Raw genomic sequence first — 19,217 nt, forward strand, 5'->3', positions numbered from 1 at the left:
ATTTTGAAACATGTAACTGAGAGAACGTCTTAATGTTGCAAACGCACCCACATTGTGAGCCACTCAGGCAGCTAATGGATTCGTTCTGGCATGTTGATCACTGCTTCTAAGACTGAAACAGGATTGAATAAGGTTGTATGAAAAAGGCCAGTGAACTTTGCGATGGCAAAAATGGTCAAAGGCAAAAGCCCTGTAGATGGAAAACTTCCACCCACAGATGGGGCAATAAAACATTCGCCCACTCCTCCATGCTCCTGTGCCCCCTCTCTGATATGGAGTCATCACCTCGAGGCAGGAGAGGGTCTTTGGCCTCTCTGCTGAGACTACTAGCAAAGAGTTTAACCGGGACGGTCACCTTGGTAAGGTCGTCACACCTCCTTCAGGGACTGGGCTGAGGGCCACCGACTTCTTTCCTGAAGTCACTAAAGAGCCATGAGAGAACATCTTTCACCATGACCAACCTGGGCTATATTCCAGTTAGCGATCTCGATATCAGAGACTTTGTAGCCAGTTACTAATCCCCGTGCCATACAGGGCACGACTAGAGCATCAGTTGGACGCTAAAGGTCGAACAAAGTCACCTTCTGCCTGGCTTTGCTAGAGGTTGTAAGCTCTTTGAGACAGGGAATATTCTGTTTTTGTACAGTGCTCAGCCCAGAGAGGTTCTGGGCCATGACTAGGGTTTGTAGGCACCACCACCCTTCAAATAATAATAGTAACAATTACCTACAGTCTGCTGTATACTGGCACCACGAACACACCCCAGCAACCACAGCTCAGAGCTCAGGAATAGCAACATACTCAATCCTTCTTCCATGTAGGTTAGAGTAGGACAAGTACTCTGGCTGGGTCACAAAATCCACGACGCACAGAGTCCACCTGGAATTGCTGGAATCTAGCAGGGGATATTTACTGGCTCCCGTAGCAACATCACAAAAGGCTGTCAAATCGCGGCCATTCTATAGAACACGTGCGTCAGTCAGCGTCTTTGGAACTTCCCGTGCTTGGCTTCATTTCAATTCAGCAGAGCCGGGCTCTTCATGTACCTGGGAAGATGGTCAAGCGTAGACCGGAAAGCCGGTTTCCCTCTCACGGCTTCCAGTACAGGATGCTACTCATTTTCTGGTTGACATGTAGCACGACACTAACAAAATCACCTGTTCTCCCAGCATTACTGGTTCCCATATGGAACCAAAAGGTTCACAGCCCACCTTTTTAGAAAGGCAGTACGGTCGTGCAGACTCAGGAATGAGCACAGTCCTGGGAGCCAGGAGACCTGAGTTGTAATCCTGGTTCTGCCACCGATATGCTGTGTGGCCTTGAGCAAGTTACTTAACCTGCCTGGGTTTCATATTTCCCCATTAGTAATACAGGGATAACCTATGTGGGTGGGTTCACCTGGCTACGGTGTAACCACGGTGGTGCGTAAAAAGCACCAGTGGGCGTGTAACACTCTATATAAACGCTGTGCATTATTCCAGGGAGGAACTGGGAAAGGGTTTCTGATTTGAGCGTTTAGTGGTGAAAAGGTTTTAAGGAGTCCTGCCTTAAGACACAAGTTCGCACAACCAAGTTTTACTGCTGTATTTTGAATTAGTTTGCGGGGTGTGTCAGGTTTCTGTGCCCCCAAAATGGAAAGAACTTTACAAATTCCATGTACTTTGCATCATATTTGATGTACTGTTTGTTGTACCTTTTTCGCACTGCCTTCAGATTAAGGCAAAGAAAGTAAAACAATCAGTTGCACTTTCCATTTATAGTCAGTTTCATGTTTTATTTCTCATCCAGTCACCCAACGCAACCATGTCTAAACTTCCGACACTAAAGAGGAATGCTTCATTTAAAACAAAATTGCTTTCAATTAAATATTTAAATTATTCCATTCATAGTCTTGTAAAATAAATTCCCGCTTTTTTTTTTTTTAAAAATTCACAAGCTGCATTTTGTGCCTGTAGTAAGCTCTGTAACACTAACAGACAATGAGCCAAACTCATCCCTGGGCTAAGCCCATAGAAGTGAATGGTGTTACACCCTAGGGATAAGTTTGGACCAAGATTTCTAAATACTCTTACGAGGAGGGCTCTGTGTCGGTCACGAAAGTCACGGATTCCGTGACTTTCAGTGACCTCCATGACTTCTGCAGTGGCCAGTGTGGCTGGCTCTGGGGCCAGCTGTTCAGGTGGCCCTGCAGCCAGCCGCACCAGCATGGCTGGAGCGGCCCCGGGGCTCCACCGGCTTCCTGCACCAGCAGCCCCCTGGGGTAACCTCCGCAGCAACAGCCCCCAAGATTTAGCCAGGAGTATTTATAGGATAAGTCATAGCTGGGTCACAGGCATGAATTTTTTTGTTTATTGCCCAAGACCAGTCCATAACTTATGCTAAAAATACCCATGAGTAAATCGTAGCCTTACTTATGAGTTAAGAAGGCTTGACTACAACCCATAGAATTCCTATAACAGAACTCTACATTCCAGATGTTATACCAGAAAATATAAACTCCTTCTTTATTGTTTTCAAAAGGGAAAATAAAACCACACCACGTAACAGGCCTCAAACAAACTCTCACATTATTTCAATGCAATTAAAAACCTCCATGAGCATGTCCTCAAAATGCCCTCCCACCAGCCTTTTACAATCAGAGGTAAACATGACTTCAGAATGTTCTAAGACATACTGTGGCTTTGTGATTCATAAAACACCTCTTTCTTTTGGCAATGGTTTCTTCCTCCCCGATCTATGCTGAACATGATCCACCAAACCCTCCGTCCAAAGATAATGCACAAAAACAAACATGTTTTTCTTATTAGAACTAAAGCACAGTCACTCTTCTTTAATTTAAGAATTACTCATGTTCCAAACTTCCTGGAAGCATGATACTGAGCATCTTTGCATACCCCATGCTGTGCCATGCAGCTCACAGTCCCAACTCTTTGTCCAGAGAGCCAAAATTCTTGGTTTGATGAGTCAACCGTATTGCTTTTATGAGCTGGGTGGATGAACTCTGAATGGACGTGTCTATTGCAATATATCCTATGGCTCTTTTATTACAGGGAACAGTACTAACTAGTCATCCTGTTTTCTTAACCTACCAGATATCTCTTACAGCAACTGACCACATACACTCAATTTACATCCCTGGGTGGGAAAGTGCAATGCACGCACACAACTGCGGTGACTGTATGTACCAGTGGCCAGTTAGAGGCCAAAACTGGCCAACTGCAAGCAATTTCTGCAATTGTCGCCTCGCAGCTTGCGCAATTCCAATACACACGTGCCTGTGGATTTTTGCGACGGCGTTTGCACTTGCAGGGCTCAGAAAAAGCTCTCCTCTAAAGGTTCATTTTTAGGCAAACGCTGCCTTTTCTACTCACTCCCAGTATCCCACACGGCCCCGGGTAATCAGGTCAGCAGCTCATACGGTTGAGACAGTAGGATTTTAATTCGGCGTTGTTGTGTAGCATAGTGGCTTGTCTTGAGCTCTCCGCTGAGAAGCATTACGAAGTCTGAAATCAGCTGAGCGAGACAGGTTTAGGAGCTGGTCCGTTCTGGTTCCTCCTGACATTCGGGGCGCCAAGGTCTAGAACCCAAACAAAGACTCGATCAACCTACAAAACCAAAAATCCCACTCCCCCTATCTCGTCACAACACGGAGAGCCTTACAACACACTGCTGGCTCAGTGCCTCGTCTTCCAGCTTAATTAACCCTTTCATGGCTACATTAAACTGCAGCCCAGCAGCAGCATCGCTCCCCAGAAGGGCAGACATCCCGTTGGAAGGCTGATGCTTCCCAGCTTCATACCCAGTTATACGGGGCAAGTGGGGAAACTGAGCCCGATGCATTCTAGGTCTCTTGCTCAGCTGTCAGTAAATTACCATCATGGGCCCCTGAAAACAGGGGCCAGGCAACTCAAAATAGCCTGTTCTTACCAGGTGAGAATGGTCAGTGGGTTTTTGTTGCAGTGAAGTTCGCAGATCCAAACTGCTAAGCGTGGGGCTGCTGGAGGGGATGACGTTTTCCCAGCCGGCCAGGCAGTGCTGCGGGGAGAGGTCTATCTGTGAATGCCTTCTCTGGTAGCGTACATGCCCCCAGAAAAGGCACAGCCCAGTCTCTCCAAAAGGGGGCTCTGAGAGACTGTTGAGTTCATTTCTTTAAGAGCTTTACATGATCACAAAGGGGGACTGATGAGAACTTCACAGAGGCTCTAAGGTGCTGTGGCCAGACTTGCTCTCTCTTTCCATGAGGCAAAGCTACCTCACTTCCCCCACGTGTCCCCTTCACTGGCTTCCAGCCATTTCCAAAAGCAGTTAAAAAAAAAAAAGATTAAATCAAAACAATTGGATGTTTTTAAATTTTACCTAAATACACATTTTCTTTTCAAAAATTAAAACTAATTAAAATTAAATTTGAAATTATGACAAATTTATGTTTAGGCCTAACCTTACTATATTCTATTAAAACCTTTTACATTAAATACAAGTAATACAATTCAAGCAGTACATGTTGGCTACTGAAATTTTAAAGAAAGTCAAAGCCCTGTACTGGTGGAAGTTTCTTGCTAAGTGCTTGAAGCCAGAATTTGTTGAAATGGTAAACTAGCTTTTAACTGCAGTAGCCTCTTCTGCAGGTGGAGAGAGAATTTTCTTCATATGAGTTTATTCAATTAGTTTGGTTCAAAGTTGAAAAACTCACTAGGAGTTGGAAAAGCAGGCAAGATTTTCCCCACGCTCTTTTCCAATCTGTGGATAAAAATTAGGTGTGAGAGGATGAAATCTACTAGTTCTAAAATCTTGAAGGACATGGTGACCAGAAACAATCTGTTGAATTCACTAGTACAGATCGTGCTTCCTTTGTTTAATAAACCAGTTAGTTTTAAAACACAAAACATTTTGACCTCACTTTGTGTTTTCTTGTGTATCCAGCACGCTTACGGCAGTTTTATTTAACTAATAAAACAAAAAAAATCCTTTAAAATGCTGGTTTGGGGCATTTTTTATTGTATTCCAACTTCCATGCAAATGCAGCTTGTGACACAAAACACAATTAAAAAATGAATCTACTAAAGAAGAAAAGCATCATTCTCTAACATAATAAACCGTAATAAAATGCATCATTTTCTAACAATAAAACAGTTGTAAAAGTTAAGAATCTGAATAAATGAATGTTAAGCTATAGAATTTCTGAAATAAATGCGTATAAATATAGTGTATCCTCCTGGTTAGCAAAAAGAAGTACCAAGCAATCACAACCAACCTTTCCGTACGAAAATAAGTACAAAATACAAACACAAACAAGATTAAAATTATTAATTTAAATCAACGTTTCCTATTTGCTGTTTGAAATCAAACATAAAACCAATGATTGTCAGATCAAATGTGGTTGCAATGACAGACAAGATGGGTAAGATAACACCTCACCCACCTTATCTCTCTACTAATCTAGAACTCTCACAGCTACAGGGCATATAACACGTACTAACACATAGTTGCAAGATTTGTCACATCAGCTTCCTGAGCATTCTGAACTCAATGCACCGGGCCTCCATTTACCCACTCAGCTCCTCCACACAGAATTTTTGGCTGGAGCTGTGCAAATAACTGGCATTAAGAAAAAGGAAAGAAAAAGTTTCAGATTGCCCCCTAAGTACTACTTTTCAAGTTTTTCACTGAACCGACAAGCCAAAAGAATATTTGTTTTGGGTCGAAGTAAATGTTTTGCTTGACCCAAAACAGAACATTTTGTTCCAATTTCAAAAGGGCTTTTTGTTTTGTTTTTTTAAATCAAATGGAAGGAAATTTCAAATCAAAAAGTTGTTTTGAACTGAAAAAAAAAAAATCAAAAATGTTTCCTTTGGAAATTGTCAAAAACTAAATGTTTCTATTTTTCTGGAAAACAATATTTTATAGGTTGTTAGGTTTTTTGGCCTAAACAATTTGGCAAAATTGACACAAATTCACAAAATGTTTCAGTCAACTTAAATCTGCAGTTTGCAAGGACAAAAGTTTCAAGCCCAGGTCCGTCTCTCTGGAGCTCTTTGCTCGCCGAGCCGCTGAGGGTACGTCTGCATAGCAACTCGACACCCGGGGCCGGCCTGCGCCAGCCAACTTGGGCTCGTGGGGCTTGCGCTGGCGGAGCTGTGTCACTGCTGTGTAGACTTCAGGGCGTGGGCCTGGGCGCTAGGATCTTGCAGGGTGGGAGGGTCCCAGAGCTTGGGCTCCAGCCTGAGCTCCAAAGTCTACACAGCAGTGAAAGTGCCCCACAGCTCAAGTCAGCTGGCACGGGCCAGCCGTGGGTTTGATTTTTGCTTTGTAGACATACACCATGTCTTTATAAATACCTTCCTTCTTTGCTTTAGGGCTTTGGCCCACGCTCTATCCATTCATCCTGCCTGTCTCCTTTTACCACACGCTTCTGTTTACTGCATTTTACCAGCAAAGCTGTTTATTTGCAGTTGCAAGCAGTAAAGACAACAGCCTGCTCTTCTCTCTCTGCTGCATTCTTTGGCCTTATCTGCCTGCGGGAGAGCCACTGTACCCAACTCTGCAGGAATTTGCTCTCAGTGTATGGCATTTGGACACACGCAGTGTATGCAGGGGGTTATATAAATTATATTGCGTTACAGATGGGCATGAGCTGCAGAGTTTGCACCTAGGTTTGGCTCTTCCTGGCTGTCACCATGATTGTACCAGTCTCAAAGCCTCGCTCTGAACTTCCCCATAGTTTGGGGGTGTTCAGCTCTGGAATCTTAGCTGAGACCCATCCCTGGCATTAACACATCAAAGCTCTTGGTTCTCTGGTTTTCCTAACATGTGGCTATTACCACTCACCCTGGTGATGATGCAGCCACCTGCATAACAGTCAAATGGGAAGGTGGAAACTTACCGAGGGTAAAGCCAGATCGTCTGCCGGTTCAAAGCTCTTCCTGCGATGGATTTTGTACTTATAGGCAGGCAGGAGGGTGGACCTGGGAATGCTGACCCTGCAACCAAACAGAGGAAGTCACTGCGCAGGTCCTCCAGAAGAGACATCGCAGAGCTGAAGGCATCTGCACTCCTCCTGCCACATCTGGAGTTTTAGGACCTCATCCAACGCCTACTGAAGTCAATGGGCTTTGGATAAGTTCCTTAGGGACTGGTGTGTACACCCAGACTCTGGACTAAATTCAGCCCCGAGGTAAGAGGGTACATCTCCCGTTGACTTCAAATGGGAGCTGCTCCTGCTTACATCAGAGCTGAATTTGGCCCTTTTGCATTTCAAAGCCCAGAACTCCCTCTCCCCTAAGACAGCAACTTTGTAAGGAGGCATCTTAAAGGGGCCTCGTCCCCCATACGTAGCTCATTCTCTATCTACCCTGATGGCTTCCTGGGCCACTCGGGCTACCAGCACCGTACAGACCTGACGTAGGCTGGTTCCTCCAGCGTCTCCGGAGGCCGTCGGGCTCTTGGAGTCTTACACACGGGGCAGGCGGACTGTGAACCCACAGGGACGGTAAACAGACGCCCGTTTAATCGATAGCAATAAACACCTGCCGCGCAGAGGAGAGAGCGTCACTTCATTCACCGCCCGTGGCACTCATCTTCCCCAATGCACCATACACCCCACACAGAACCAAACCCCGCTTGTTCTCCCGAAGTACTTTTTACACGTTAAATTTCCCTCCCATTCAACCGTTGCCTGAAAACAGATGCAGATTCAACTGAACTTCCTCAACTTAACGCCCAGTCAGTCAGGTCAATTACAGAGAACACTGGAGAAACAGAGATGACACGAAAGAGAATCAGCCCAGGGACTCCTGCCTCTTTGGAGTGGGAAGTGGGGGCTGGAGAGGGGCTGAACTGTAAATTCTTTCTGTGACTCTTCTAAGAGGCTTAAGGCAGGGATTTTCCAAAAAGAAAGCCACAGAGCATAGCTGCCCATGCCTAAAAACTAGATTTGGAAGATATCTCATCTTACACTGATGGGAACCGGAAACCAAATCTGCTTCTTGCTCAGGAGCCAAGTAATCCGGTGCCTCTGGCCTAAGAAAACAAAGATTTGGTCACAGCTGTGCACTCTGGAGACAGCGATGGGAACATTGCAATATCCCCCCCGAAGGGGTCTCTTGCTGTCCACAACCCCTTTGGACTGGCTTGGTGGGGAAAGCACTCACCACACTTTACACTTACACCAAGAAACCAAAAGGCTATTCACAGAGAAAATGCCCATCTCTGGGCAGAGGACAGACCTGCTGCATTAGAATACACAGTAAAAGCTGTGTTATCCAGCACTTTACCAACCAGAAAGCTCCAGAAACCGGCATTTCTGATATCCATTAGAAGTCCGCTTGATGCGGAGACAGCAGGCTCCCTACCTGGCTCCGCGTGGCTCCCCAGAAGCGGCGACATTTCCCTGCTGCTCTTAGGCGGAGGAACGACCACGAAGGCTCCGTGCACTGCCCTCGCCCTGAGTGCTGGCTCCACAGCTCCCACTGGCCAAGAACCACAGCCAGTGGGAGCTGTAGGGGCGGTGCCTGTGGGCAGAGGCAGCGTGCAGAGCAGTCTGGCCGTGCCTCCACCTAGGAGCAGCAGAGACATGTCACCGCTTGCAAGGAGCCACCCGAGGTGAGTGCCACCCGGATCCGGCACCCCGTACCCTCTCCCGCACCCCAACCCACAGGTCCCTCCTGTACCCAAACTCCTCCCAGAGCCTGTGCCCCGCACCCCCACCCCCTCCCACACCCAACTCCTCCCAGAGCCCGCACCCCATACTCCCTCCTGCGCCCCCAGCCCTGAGCCCCCCTCATACCCAAAATCCCCCCAGCGCCCGTACCCTCCCGTGCCCCCAGCCCCCTCCCGCACCCAAACTCCTCCCAGCGCCCACACCCTGCACCCCCTCCCGTGCCCCAACCCCCAGCCCTGAGCCTCCCCCGCACCCAAACTCCCTCCCTCCCATTGGTAAGTATAACTCTTAGTTAATCGGAATTTTTAACTTAAGGGCACCCCCCTCCATTCCCACAACATGCCGGATAACAAAGCTTTTACTGTACTTGATGACAGGAACAAGTTCAGAAATCCATTTCAATCGCTCCCAGACATTCCTCGTTTCTTGGCCATGCGGGAATGGTACAGTTCACCCTCCGCACCTGGCTCTAGTTCAATAGCAAACAGTTGCTTCCCAGAAAGAGAGCAAACGCTCAGTGACCTGCTGATGGGCTGGATGAACCATCCTCATAGTCTCCTACTCCACAGAGAAGGTGGCAGACCCCCCCACCAGTTCTTCCCGTGTTCCTAGCGCAGCTCACTGCCACCTTAGTCCCCTCCTTACCCCAGGTCTTCCTCATGGACACATGCTTCCTTGTTCACCTGTCGGAACTCCCTGAGCTCAGAGAAGTACTGCTCAGATTTCTCTGACAGCGACGAGTCCGTCTCCAGCAGCCCTGGGAACGCGGAGAAGAAAACTCAAAGCTGGAATTGCATCAGAGGCAGGTGACCCAGGAAAGCTCACATGAAGTGGTCAGCTAACCAGGATGCTGCTCAGTGCCAAAGAGGGCAACCGATCAGACCAGCAGACACAAATGGAACAGCGTGGCCAACTGCCAAGCAGCTACTGCCTCTGTCAAAGGAGGGGCCCAATGGGGCCAGTGACTTTTGTGACTCTGCACAACGAGTGCAAAAAGCCTTGAAATGATCTCTCCTCCTCGTGTCCTTCGTTCATCTCCTGCTACTCTGTGCCCCGCTCGAATTCTCTCAGCCCTACAGCAGCTGCCAGGATTCCCGGCCAGTCTCCTCCCTGCCGATCCAGGAAAGCACAGGACATCTCTGCACTGACCGGGGAACCGTGCCTGGCTTGGTAAAACTTCAGCTCTTGTGCTGAGAACATTTGCCAACTTGCAGACTTTTCAGTGGTACCGGGGGCAACAGCTCACTATGCCCTGGCCTCAAAGCACACATAGTCTCCAGGCCCGGGCCCGCACTTCCGTCTGTACCCTTCGGCCTACAGGAGGCGAGTTGTGATTTTACCCCCTCAGTTAACCAGATCACCCCAGTAATAACACAGATGCGCAATGGGGTTAGGACTCGCCTGCAATCCAGTCGTAGCCCAAGAAAGGACGTGCTGACCAGCTAGCGGCAGGGATGGTGTATTCCTCAGGGTCCGACAGAAAAGTCACACGGCCAGCTTCCTTCTGGGGTGAAAAGAGTTCACAGCTCACTAGAGACTCCTTATGCAGCTACAAGGACACTGTGCTGCTCAAAGGGGACCTATCTGGTAGCTGTAGAAAGGGAGGTGGCTGTGGTCTAATGAACGGGGCTGAGAAATCTGGGCTCTAGTCTCAGCTGTACCAGCAAGTCACTGCCTGGCTTTGGGCATGTCTCTCACCCCTCTCTGCCTCAGTTTCCCCATCTGAAAAACGGAGACACGTGGCCAAGGCCACACAGCAAGTCAGTGTCAGACCCGCAATCAGCACGCAGGGCTTGCCGACTTCCAGCTCCGCGCTGACAACAGTACCATGGGGCTGCCCTGAGCTGCCCTGCAGGATGACGGCAACAATGCGTGCTGGATGTATACGGTGTGCTGATGGAGACAAGCCGTGCAACGGGGGTAACCCCCAGGCCCTCTACAGGAAGCCGGTAGCCGTGCTGCCTGTCCCGTATGTGTGTGGTGAGGGCAGAAGTGGGATGATGGATCATTCCACAGAGAAGTGGGAAGAGGGTGGGCAAGATGCCAGGGGCCCTCAACTATTAGGAATGGAACAATTTGGCCCCGGACATTTATTTCCCCTCCACCTGGCTTGAGCTGCTCAGGCCAATGCCCATCGGGCTCTTTACCTTGGCTTCTTTACCCCCAAGTGTCAGCAGAATTGGTTTGGGAGTCCTGGAGTCTCTAACGGCCGCTCGCCGCCAGCCATTCCCATCCGCTGGGATCCTGCCCAGCATCGTCTCTGCCTCAGCCCTTGGCCTGCCCCTCTCCTGGGTGCTGTGGAGCACAGTGGATTGCTTTCTGCCCTCTCTGCGTTTCCCAGGGGTGGATTCTTCCTCTGGGGTTCTCAGGGCGTTGCCGTCTCTGGCCACTCTGGAGGTTTCTCTGGTGATGGACGCTGCCGGTGTGAAGCTTCGTTCTGCCCTGGGGGAACCCGGATACGCCCCCGCTCTGTGGTGTGGCACCCCCCTCCCCTCCCTGCTGCATGCTACGTGTTTCAATGGCAAACGAAGGGCTGCCCTGGCGGCACTGGCTCCGGGTTCCACAGACACGAGCGTCACAGGGTCCGTCGCGGCCTTCCTCGCATGGCCTTGGTTCTCTTTCTGTAACGAGCAGAGACCCACATGTCACCACACAGAGACCGGAGACAGCTCGGGAATTAGCGCTACGATAACTCAGCCTCATACCGTTCTACGCATCTCCACCCTGCCATGCCAGAGTCACACAGAGGCTGCCGGAGAGAGAAGGGGGAAGGCCTCGTGGGTGCGAATAGGCTACTTCCAGGCCTCTTTGCCCACAGGTGAGAATCACAGCAATGGGTGGCCTCTGAGGTGGTGGGGAATTAAAGGACAATGGTCCAGGATACCCCTCCTCTCGACTCAGCTGGAGATACCTGCGTAACAGACGTTGCCCTAGCTAGGCCCTGTATTCTCTCCCACCTTGCGTCTCATGGGGACGAGAGGCAGAGCCTTTGTTAGACGGACGTAGCTCAGACCATGGGATCGCGTATTTCTCCAGCAGACTCCACGGCCACTGGATTGCATCACAAGTCTCATGCACCTGCACCTCATCTACCCAGCAACTCTCTCTGCAGCATTGCTGCCTGTCACCATGGTGCCCATTTGCTTCCCAGTCCTGTGCCTGGTGGATCTCAGCATTTCCAGTCCCGTGCCTCTGGGTACCACAGGTTTGAAAAATGCCTTTTATATTAGGAAACCTCAGCTCCAGGCATGGAACAGTTAGAGAGGAAAATGCATTTCTGCGACAGCATCATTGCTCCTTTGCGCCACTCTTATCTAGCCTACCCAGCCCAGCACATACTCCTCTCTTAGGAACGGGGACAGCTCTCTCTGCATGAGTTGTTCTTCTGGAAAGAGAGCACGCTGATAGTGGCTTGCGAGGAAGTCTTTTCTTGATTTCTTCCTGCTTCGCTTTGAGCCTTTCCAGAAGCTCTTGGTTTGCACGACGCAGCCTCTCCAGTTGCTCTGACTCCATCTTCTGCATGATGGTCCCTGTAGGGCCAGAGAAAGGTGAGTTGCATAACTGTGAGCACTCCACAAAGGAGCCGATTGGGAGGAGTCAGCTGAGTTACAAATTGCGGGGAATCCTCTCTAGAGACACTTACAAGTGCTGGAGGGTTTTCTTGCAGTTGGAGTTTTGATCAGATCCCCTGAGAAAGGAATCAGTCTCAAAAGTCTCCTCCCTTTACGCACTCTAAGAACAAGCATCATTTTTCATTCCTCTTCCCCTCGGGAAATTAACAAGTAATTTAGGCCCCTAATCTGGGTGCTCTTAAAGAGAGATTATAAAACCTAAAAGAGGAAATAAACCATAATGATTTAAAAAACAAAAACAGAACCATAGGACTGGAAGGGACCTCGAGAGGTCATCTAGTCCAGTCCCCTGCACTCCTGGCAGGAGTGAGTATTATCTAGCCCACCCCTGACAGGTATTTGTCTAACCTGCTCTGAAAAATCTCCAGTGATGGAGATTCCACAACCTCCCTAGGCAATTTACTCCAGTGTTTAACCACCCTGACAGTTAGGAAGTTTTCACTAATGTCCAACCTAAACCTCCCTTGCTGCAATTTAAGCCCACTGCTTCTTGTCCTATCCTCAGGAGGTTAACAACATTTTTCTCCCTCCTCCTTGTAACAACCTTTTATGTACTAGAAAACTGTTATCATGTCCCCTCTCAGTCTTCTCTTTTCCAGACTAAACAAACCCAATTTTTTCAATCTTTCCTCACAGGTCACGTTTTCTAGATCTTTAATCATTTTTGTTGCTCTTCTCTGGACTTTTGCCAATTTGTCCACATCTTTCCTGAAACGTGGCACCTAGAATTGGACACAATACTCCAGTTGAGGCCTAATCAGCGCAGAGTAGAGCAGAAGAATTACTTCTCATGTCTTGCTTACAATACTCCTGCTAATACATCCCAGAATGATGTTTGCTTTTTTTTTTTTTGCAACAGTGTGACACTGCTGACTCATATTTAGCTTGTGGTCCACTATGACCCCCAGATCCCTTTCTGCAGTACTCCTTCCTACGCAGTCATTTCCTATTTTGTATGCATGCAACTGACTGTTCCTTTCTAAGTGGTGTACTCTGCATTTGTCCTTATTGAATTTCATCCTATTTACTTCAGACCATTTCTCCAGTATGTCCAGATCATTTTGAATTTTAATCCTATCCTCCAAAGCACTTGCAACCCCTCCCAGCTTGGTATCATCCGCAAACTTTTAAGTGTACTCTCTATGCTATTATCTAAATCATTGATGAAAATATTGAACAGAACCGGACCCAGAACTGAACCCTGAGGGACCCCATTCGTTAAGCATGACTTTCAGCATGACTGTGAACCACTGATGATTACTCTCTGGGAAGGGTTTTCCAGCCAGTTATGCGTCCACCTTATAGTATAGTATAGTCCATCTAGGTTGCATTTCCCTAGTTTGTTTATGAGGTCATGCGAAACAGTATCAAAAGAAAAATATTTAAATGAAATTGGGTTTAAATAACCCTGCATTGAACATGAGAATGTGAAAACCTGTTAAATTAATTAGCCTAAATGTAGGCACCAAACCCCATACCCTTATTTGTAGAGGCGTGGAGCACCTGTACCTCTGTTTGACAACTTTGGCCTAGGGTTTTAAAATACTTTTTGGTTTAATCGTAGCTATTTTAATAATTCCTAGAAATTTACACATTCAAAGCATTGTGCACACAGTAATTAATCCATAGAAGACCCTGGAGAAGTATGTAGGTCAGTATTGTCACCCACGTTTTACAGATGAGCTAACTAGAGCAGAAAGAGGGGAAATGACTTTCCGAAAGCCAGAGTGCGAATCAGTGACTCAGACAGGGCAAGTGTACCGACAGCCAATCCTATGCTTCAACCTCTAGACCAGGCTGCCTCTCTCATTAGTAATACAGGTAAGGGAGTTAAAACAACAAAAGCTTGTCTTGACAGGACGACTGCCTCGTTGCCCAGCGTGCTGGGCCACAAGCCAGGGAAAAGGGATTTTATAAAGGAAAGAATCATAGAAATGTTGGACCTCAACAGGTCATTAGTCCAGTCATCAACACTAAGGCAGGATTAAGTATTATCATTCTAGACCAGCAGTCTCCAAACTTTTTTGATCGCGCACCCCTATCAGTAAAAATTTTTTGAGCACCCACCCCCAATATATGTATATGAATAAATTCTATACATGTACTACTGTACTAATATATTATGTAAATTATAAAACATACAAAAATTAGAAATTAAAAAACCATGAGTTAAAGATGAAATAAACAATAGTTTTAAAATAATTTATTTCATTTTATTTATTAATGGTACAAAAAACCTTTTTGCTCTCCCTAAAAAAGTGATTATTAGTATTTTTAGTGAGAGCAATGTGATTGAATATGCTTTATTATTTTTGAAAATCTTGGTTTAACACTTTGCGATACAGCGGGCGCTCAGGGTGGGGTGCGGGGTCTGGGTGGGAGTTAGGGTGTGGGAGGGCGCTCAGGGCCGGGCACTTACCTGGGGCAGCTCCTGTTTGGTGCGATTCTGGGAGCTGCCCCCCCCGCCCTGGCAGGCAGAGCCACCCGGAACGCAGGGGCTTTAGGGGGTTTCAGGGCCCCGGGGCCCTGGCCTACAGCTCGAAAGCCCCTTTCGGAATGCGGCCCTGCAAGCACGGGCCGGAGGACTCAGGAGGAGCAGGGGCAGCCAGCGGCTGGAGGGAAGCGGCGCTTTCCCCTTCAAAGCACCGCTTCTCTCCAGCCGGCTTTGAAGGGGAAAGTGCCGCTTCTTTCCAGCCGCTGGCTGCGCGGCTGCCCCTGCTCCTCCACAGGCCGGAGGACTCAGGCCTGCCCCCTCCCTTTTTTCCCCCCCTCTGGCTGCGCCCCCCAATTGATCATCTTGCACGCACCCCACTTTGGAGACCACTGTTCTAGAGCATCCCTGACAGGTGTGTGTCTAACATGTTCTTTAAAACCTCCAATGACACAGATTCCACTACCTCCCTAGGTAATTTGTTCCAGTGCTTAGCTACCCGTACAGTTAGGAAATATTTCCTAACGTCCAACCTAAATATCCCTTGCTGCAATTTAAGTCTTAGCTTGTCCTCAGCGGATAAGGAGAACAATTTATAACCCTCCTCTTTATAACAGACTTTGACGGTTATGTGCCTGTCAGTCTTTTCTCCAGACTAAACAAACCCAAGTTTTTAAATTTTTCCTCATAGGTCTTGTTTTTTATACCTTTCATCATTTTTGTAGCTCTCCAATTTGTCCATATCTTTCCTGAAGTGTGGTGGCCAGAACTGGACACAGTACTCCAACTGAGGCCAAACCAGTGCCGAGCAAAGAGGAAGAATTACTTCTCGGCTATTGCTTACAAGACTCCTGCTAATACATCCCAGACTGATGTTTGCTTTTTTTTTTTCTTTGCAACTGTATAACATACAGTATAGTATATACGATGTTTAGTTTGTGATCCACTCCCCCAGAACCTTCCTAGGCAGTCATTTCCCATTTTGTATTTGTGCAATTGATTACTTCTTCCTAAGCATAGTACTTTGCATTTGTCCTTATTGAATTCTATCCTATTTATTTCAGGCCACTTCTCCAGTTTGTCAAGATCATTTTGAATTCTAATCTTGTCCTTCAAAGTGCTTGCAACCCCTCTCAGCTTGGGGTCACCTGCAAATTTTATAAGCCCACTCTCCACTCCATTACTCAAGTAATTAATGAAAACATGGAATAGTACCGGACCAAGGACAGATCCCTGCAGGACCCCACTTGATATGCCCTTCCAGTTTGATGGTGAACCATCGATAAAAGAAACTGAGTGCGGCTTTCCAACCAGTTGTGCATTCACCCTAGAGTAGGCTATCTTTCCCTGTTTGCTGATGAGAAGATCAGGTGAGACAATATCAGAAGCCTTACCAAAGTTGAGATATACTACATCTACTGCTTCCCCCCATCCACAAGGCTTGTTGTGCTGTCAAAGAAGGATATTAGGTTGGTTTGACATAATTTGTTCTTGACAAATCCATGGTGAGTGTTACTTATCACCTTATTCTTCTAAGTGCTTACAAATTGATTGTTTATTTGCTTCATTATCTTTCTGGGTACCAAAGTTAAGATGAGTGCTCTATAATTCCCTGGGTTGTCCTTATTCCCCTTTTTAAAGATAGGTACTATATTTGTCTTTTTCCAGTCCTCTGGAATCTCTCTTGTCCTCCACGAGTTCTCAAAGATAATCTCTAATCGCTCAGAACTCTCTTCAGTCAATTCCTTAAGTATTCTAAAATGTATTTCATCAAGCCCAGCCTACCTGAAGGCATCTAACTTAGTCTAAGTCATTCTTAACTTGTTCTTTCCCTATTTTAGCCTCAGATTCTACCCCATTTACACTGAGGTTCACTATGTTAGTCTGATCACTGCTAACCTTTTTGGTGAAAACTGAAACAAAAAAGGCATTTAAAACTCTTTGGTCATTGTTGCGTTTTCTGCTATTGTCCTTCCCTCCTCATTAAGTAATGGACATGCCCTGTCCTTGGTTTTCCTACTGCTTCTTGTGTATTCATAAAATGTTTCCTGCGACCTTTTCATGCTTCCGTTTTTTATATATATATATATATATATATATATAAAATCTTTCATAATCTGACCTAGTTCATTGGGATGGTTTGCTCTTGTGGGCCTTTAATAATGTTTCTGAAAAACTAACAACTCTCCTGAACGCTTTTTTCCCCTTAGACTTGCTTGCCACAGGATCTTATCTACCACTTCTCTGAGTCTGCAAAAGTCTGCCTTTTTGAAGTCCATTATCTTTATTTTGCTGTTCCCCCCCTGCCACTTCTATGAATCATGAACTCAATCATTTCACGATCATTTTCAACCAAGCTACCCTTCACCTTCAGATTCTCAACCAGTTCCTTCCTATGCGTGAGCATCAAATCCAGAATAGCTTCCCCGCTAATCGCTTCCTCCATCTTCTGTAATAAAAAGTTGTCTCCCATGCATTCCATGAACTTGCTGGATAACCTGTGCCCTGCTGTATCATTTTCCCAGCAGACCTCCCGGTAGTTGAAGCCCCCCCCATCACCACAGAACCATGTGCTTTGGATGATTTGGTTAGTTACTTGATGAAAGCCTCGGCCGCCTCTTCTCTCTGGTTAGGTGGCCGGTCGTGGACCCTGGTCATGACAGCGCCCGTGGTTTTTACCCTTACCCAAAGACAGGTCTGCCTCCCGCCTCCCTCCACCTCAGTAGGCGTCTTGGCTATACAAGGCAACTCCTCTTTTTCCCTGCCTGTCCCTCCCGACCAGACTGTGGATACTCCATTTGGGCCAGGGAATACATGTTTCCTCACGCATTTCCAACTCTATAGCACCCTTTGTCCCGAAGCAGCCGGTACAGACCACATCTGACTTGTTTACATGGGCCTGTTACCCTGGCAGCTGGACACAGGGCACGGATCAAACCCCTGGGCACACAGCACGCCTGGGTGAAGAGGACGCAATGGAAACAATAGAACACGACAGAACTCACAGCAGCGAGGGGAGAGGCCCTGCCATCCAGACACCGCAAGCTCAGCATCTGGCCCCGGGGCAGCCCGCGGCTTCCACGCTGGTAAAACCGCAGGTCTGATCTGCTCTTTCTACGGCGTTTCTCGGGCTCTGATCAACCCGGGGGGGAGGGGGGGGGCGGGGGGCGAAGCAGCCTCCCCTCATTAAAAGCCACAGAGCTCTTTCGCGTCCATACTGAGCTGGGCAGAGACCGGGCTGTCATGTCACCCGAAAGACGCAGCCGGCGGGGATGGACGCCTTTAGGCACCCCGTGCAAGCGAGCAGCAGGATCCTGTCCCAGCTCACGGCGGGCTGGGCAGGTCCCCCACGGGTCAGTGGGAGGCTCCGGGGCCGCATGGAGCAGCTGCGGGGCTGAGTGGGACACGGGGCCGATGGCTCCTCCATGCCCAGCATGACGGGACCCCCCCAGCCCCGGGCCCTGCTCCAGCCCCAGGGGCCTGCGACAGCCCCGGGCCCTGCTCCAGCCGGGCTCGCTTCCTCAGCCCCGGGCCCTGCTCCAGCCCCAGCCGCCTGACAGCCCCAGGCTCTGCTCCAGCCGGGCTCGCTTCCCCAGCCCCGGGCCCTGCTCCAGCCCCAGCCGCCTGACAGCCCCGGGCTCTGCTCCAGCCGGGCCCGCCTCCCCAGCCCCGGGGCTTCCCCGGGCCCGCACACACTCACCCTCCCGGCGGCTTCTGGGTTGTAGCAAAAAGCCACCCGCAGCCGCCTCCTGATTGGCCAGTGCGCCCGTCCCCAGCATGCACCGCCCCAACGGCCCGGAACTCGGTTTAAAGGGCCAGCTGGCCGGGGACACGTGGGCGGCTGGCTCACGTGTCCGGTGCTACCCCACGACCGTGAGCGGAGCTCCAAGAGGGCGCCTCGGCAGCTGGGATCACGCTAGCCCTGGGGCCCAGGGTGAAGCTCCAAGTCACCCAGGCTGCGAAGAGCCCCCACGCCGCACGGTTTGCCCACGCCCTTACCCAGAGCACGGCAGGGCTGATGGACACAGAAGCCAGGCTTAGGAAGGGGGTTGAGGAATCAGTTGACTCATAAATCCATGATTCACACACCACATTCCCTTGTCTGGGAGCATGCCTTCCATTACCTTCGCTAGGGCAGCCTGGGAAGCAAGGAGGTGTACAAAGGAAGTTCTTTAGTTAGTAATTAATTTAGGGCAAGCCTGGAGAGCTTGCAGATAATCACCCAAATCAGGTCAAGGTATATGCACAAGGTGGTCAGGGACAACTAACACACTACACCCTCCCCAGAGAAGAATACCTTCAAGTGTAGGAGGCATTTTATTAGTTGTCAGAATGGTCTTCATTCCTGACCTTATGTTTCACAAAATCTAGACACAGTTCAAGTGAAAGGGCTCAGACCCCTACCACTGAGACACTGGTCTGCTGTAGCCTTGGACAAGTTATTCTGGCTCTGATTTTTCAGGAGTGCGAAGCACCCACAACTCCTAACTGAAATCAA

At 48.5% G+C, this 19,217-nt stretch overlaps 1 protein-coding gene across 6 annotated transcripts; it reads right to left on the reverse strand.

Annotated features, from left to right (window-relative positions):
* Nucleotides 1-1,747: 1,747 nt before the first annotated feature.
* On the reverse strand, nucleotides 1,748-18,546 carry LOC102933998 (migration and invasion inhibitory protein). Of its 6 annotated transcripts, XM_043531558.1 has the most exons (11): nucleotides 18,420-18,546; nucleotides 11,996-12,186; nucleotides 10,804-11,277; nucleotides 10,058-10,160; nucleotides 9,302-9,413; nucleotides 7,952-8,016; nucleotides 7,394-7,523; nucleotides 6,881-6,977; nucleotides 4,691-4,737; nucleotides 3,928-4,035; nucleotides 1,748-3,577 (listed from the first exon to the last, which is right to left on the reverse strand). In XM_043531558.1, coding segments are annotated over exons 1-11 (1,407 nt in total). In that variant the 5' UTR covers nucleotides 18,499-18,546; the 3' UTR covers nucleotides 1,748-3,576. The 6 variants fall into 6 exon arrangements, 5 of the variants coding, with proteins under 5 accessions (XP_043387493.1, XP_027682432.2, XP_027682437.2 ...); XM_027826631.3 differs by lacking the exon at nucleotides 4,691-4,737 and having other exon boundaries at nucleotides 18,420-18,544; XM_027826636.3 differs by lacking the exons at nucleotides 4,691-4,737; nucleotides 18,420-18,546 and adding an exon at nucleotides 17,725-18,330.
* Nucleotides 18,547-19,217: the final 671 nt, after the last annotated feature.

This window comes from Chelonia mydas, chromosome 18, assembly GCF_015237465.2.
Source record: "Chelonia mydas isolate rCheMyd1 chromosome 18, rCheMyd1.pri.v2, whole genome shotgun sequence".
In the NCBI taxonomy this organism is placed as follows: Eukaryota; Metazoa; Chordata; order Testudines; family Cheloniidae; genus Chelonia; species Chelonia mydas.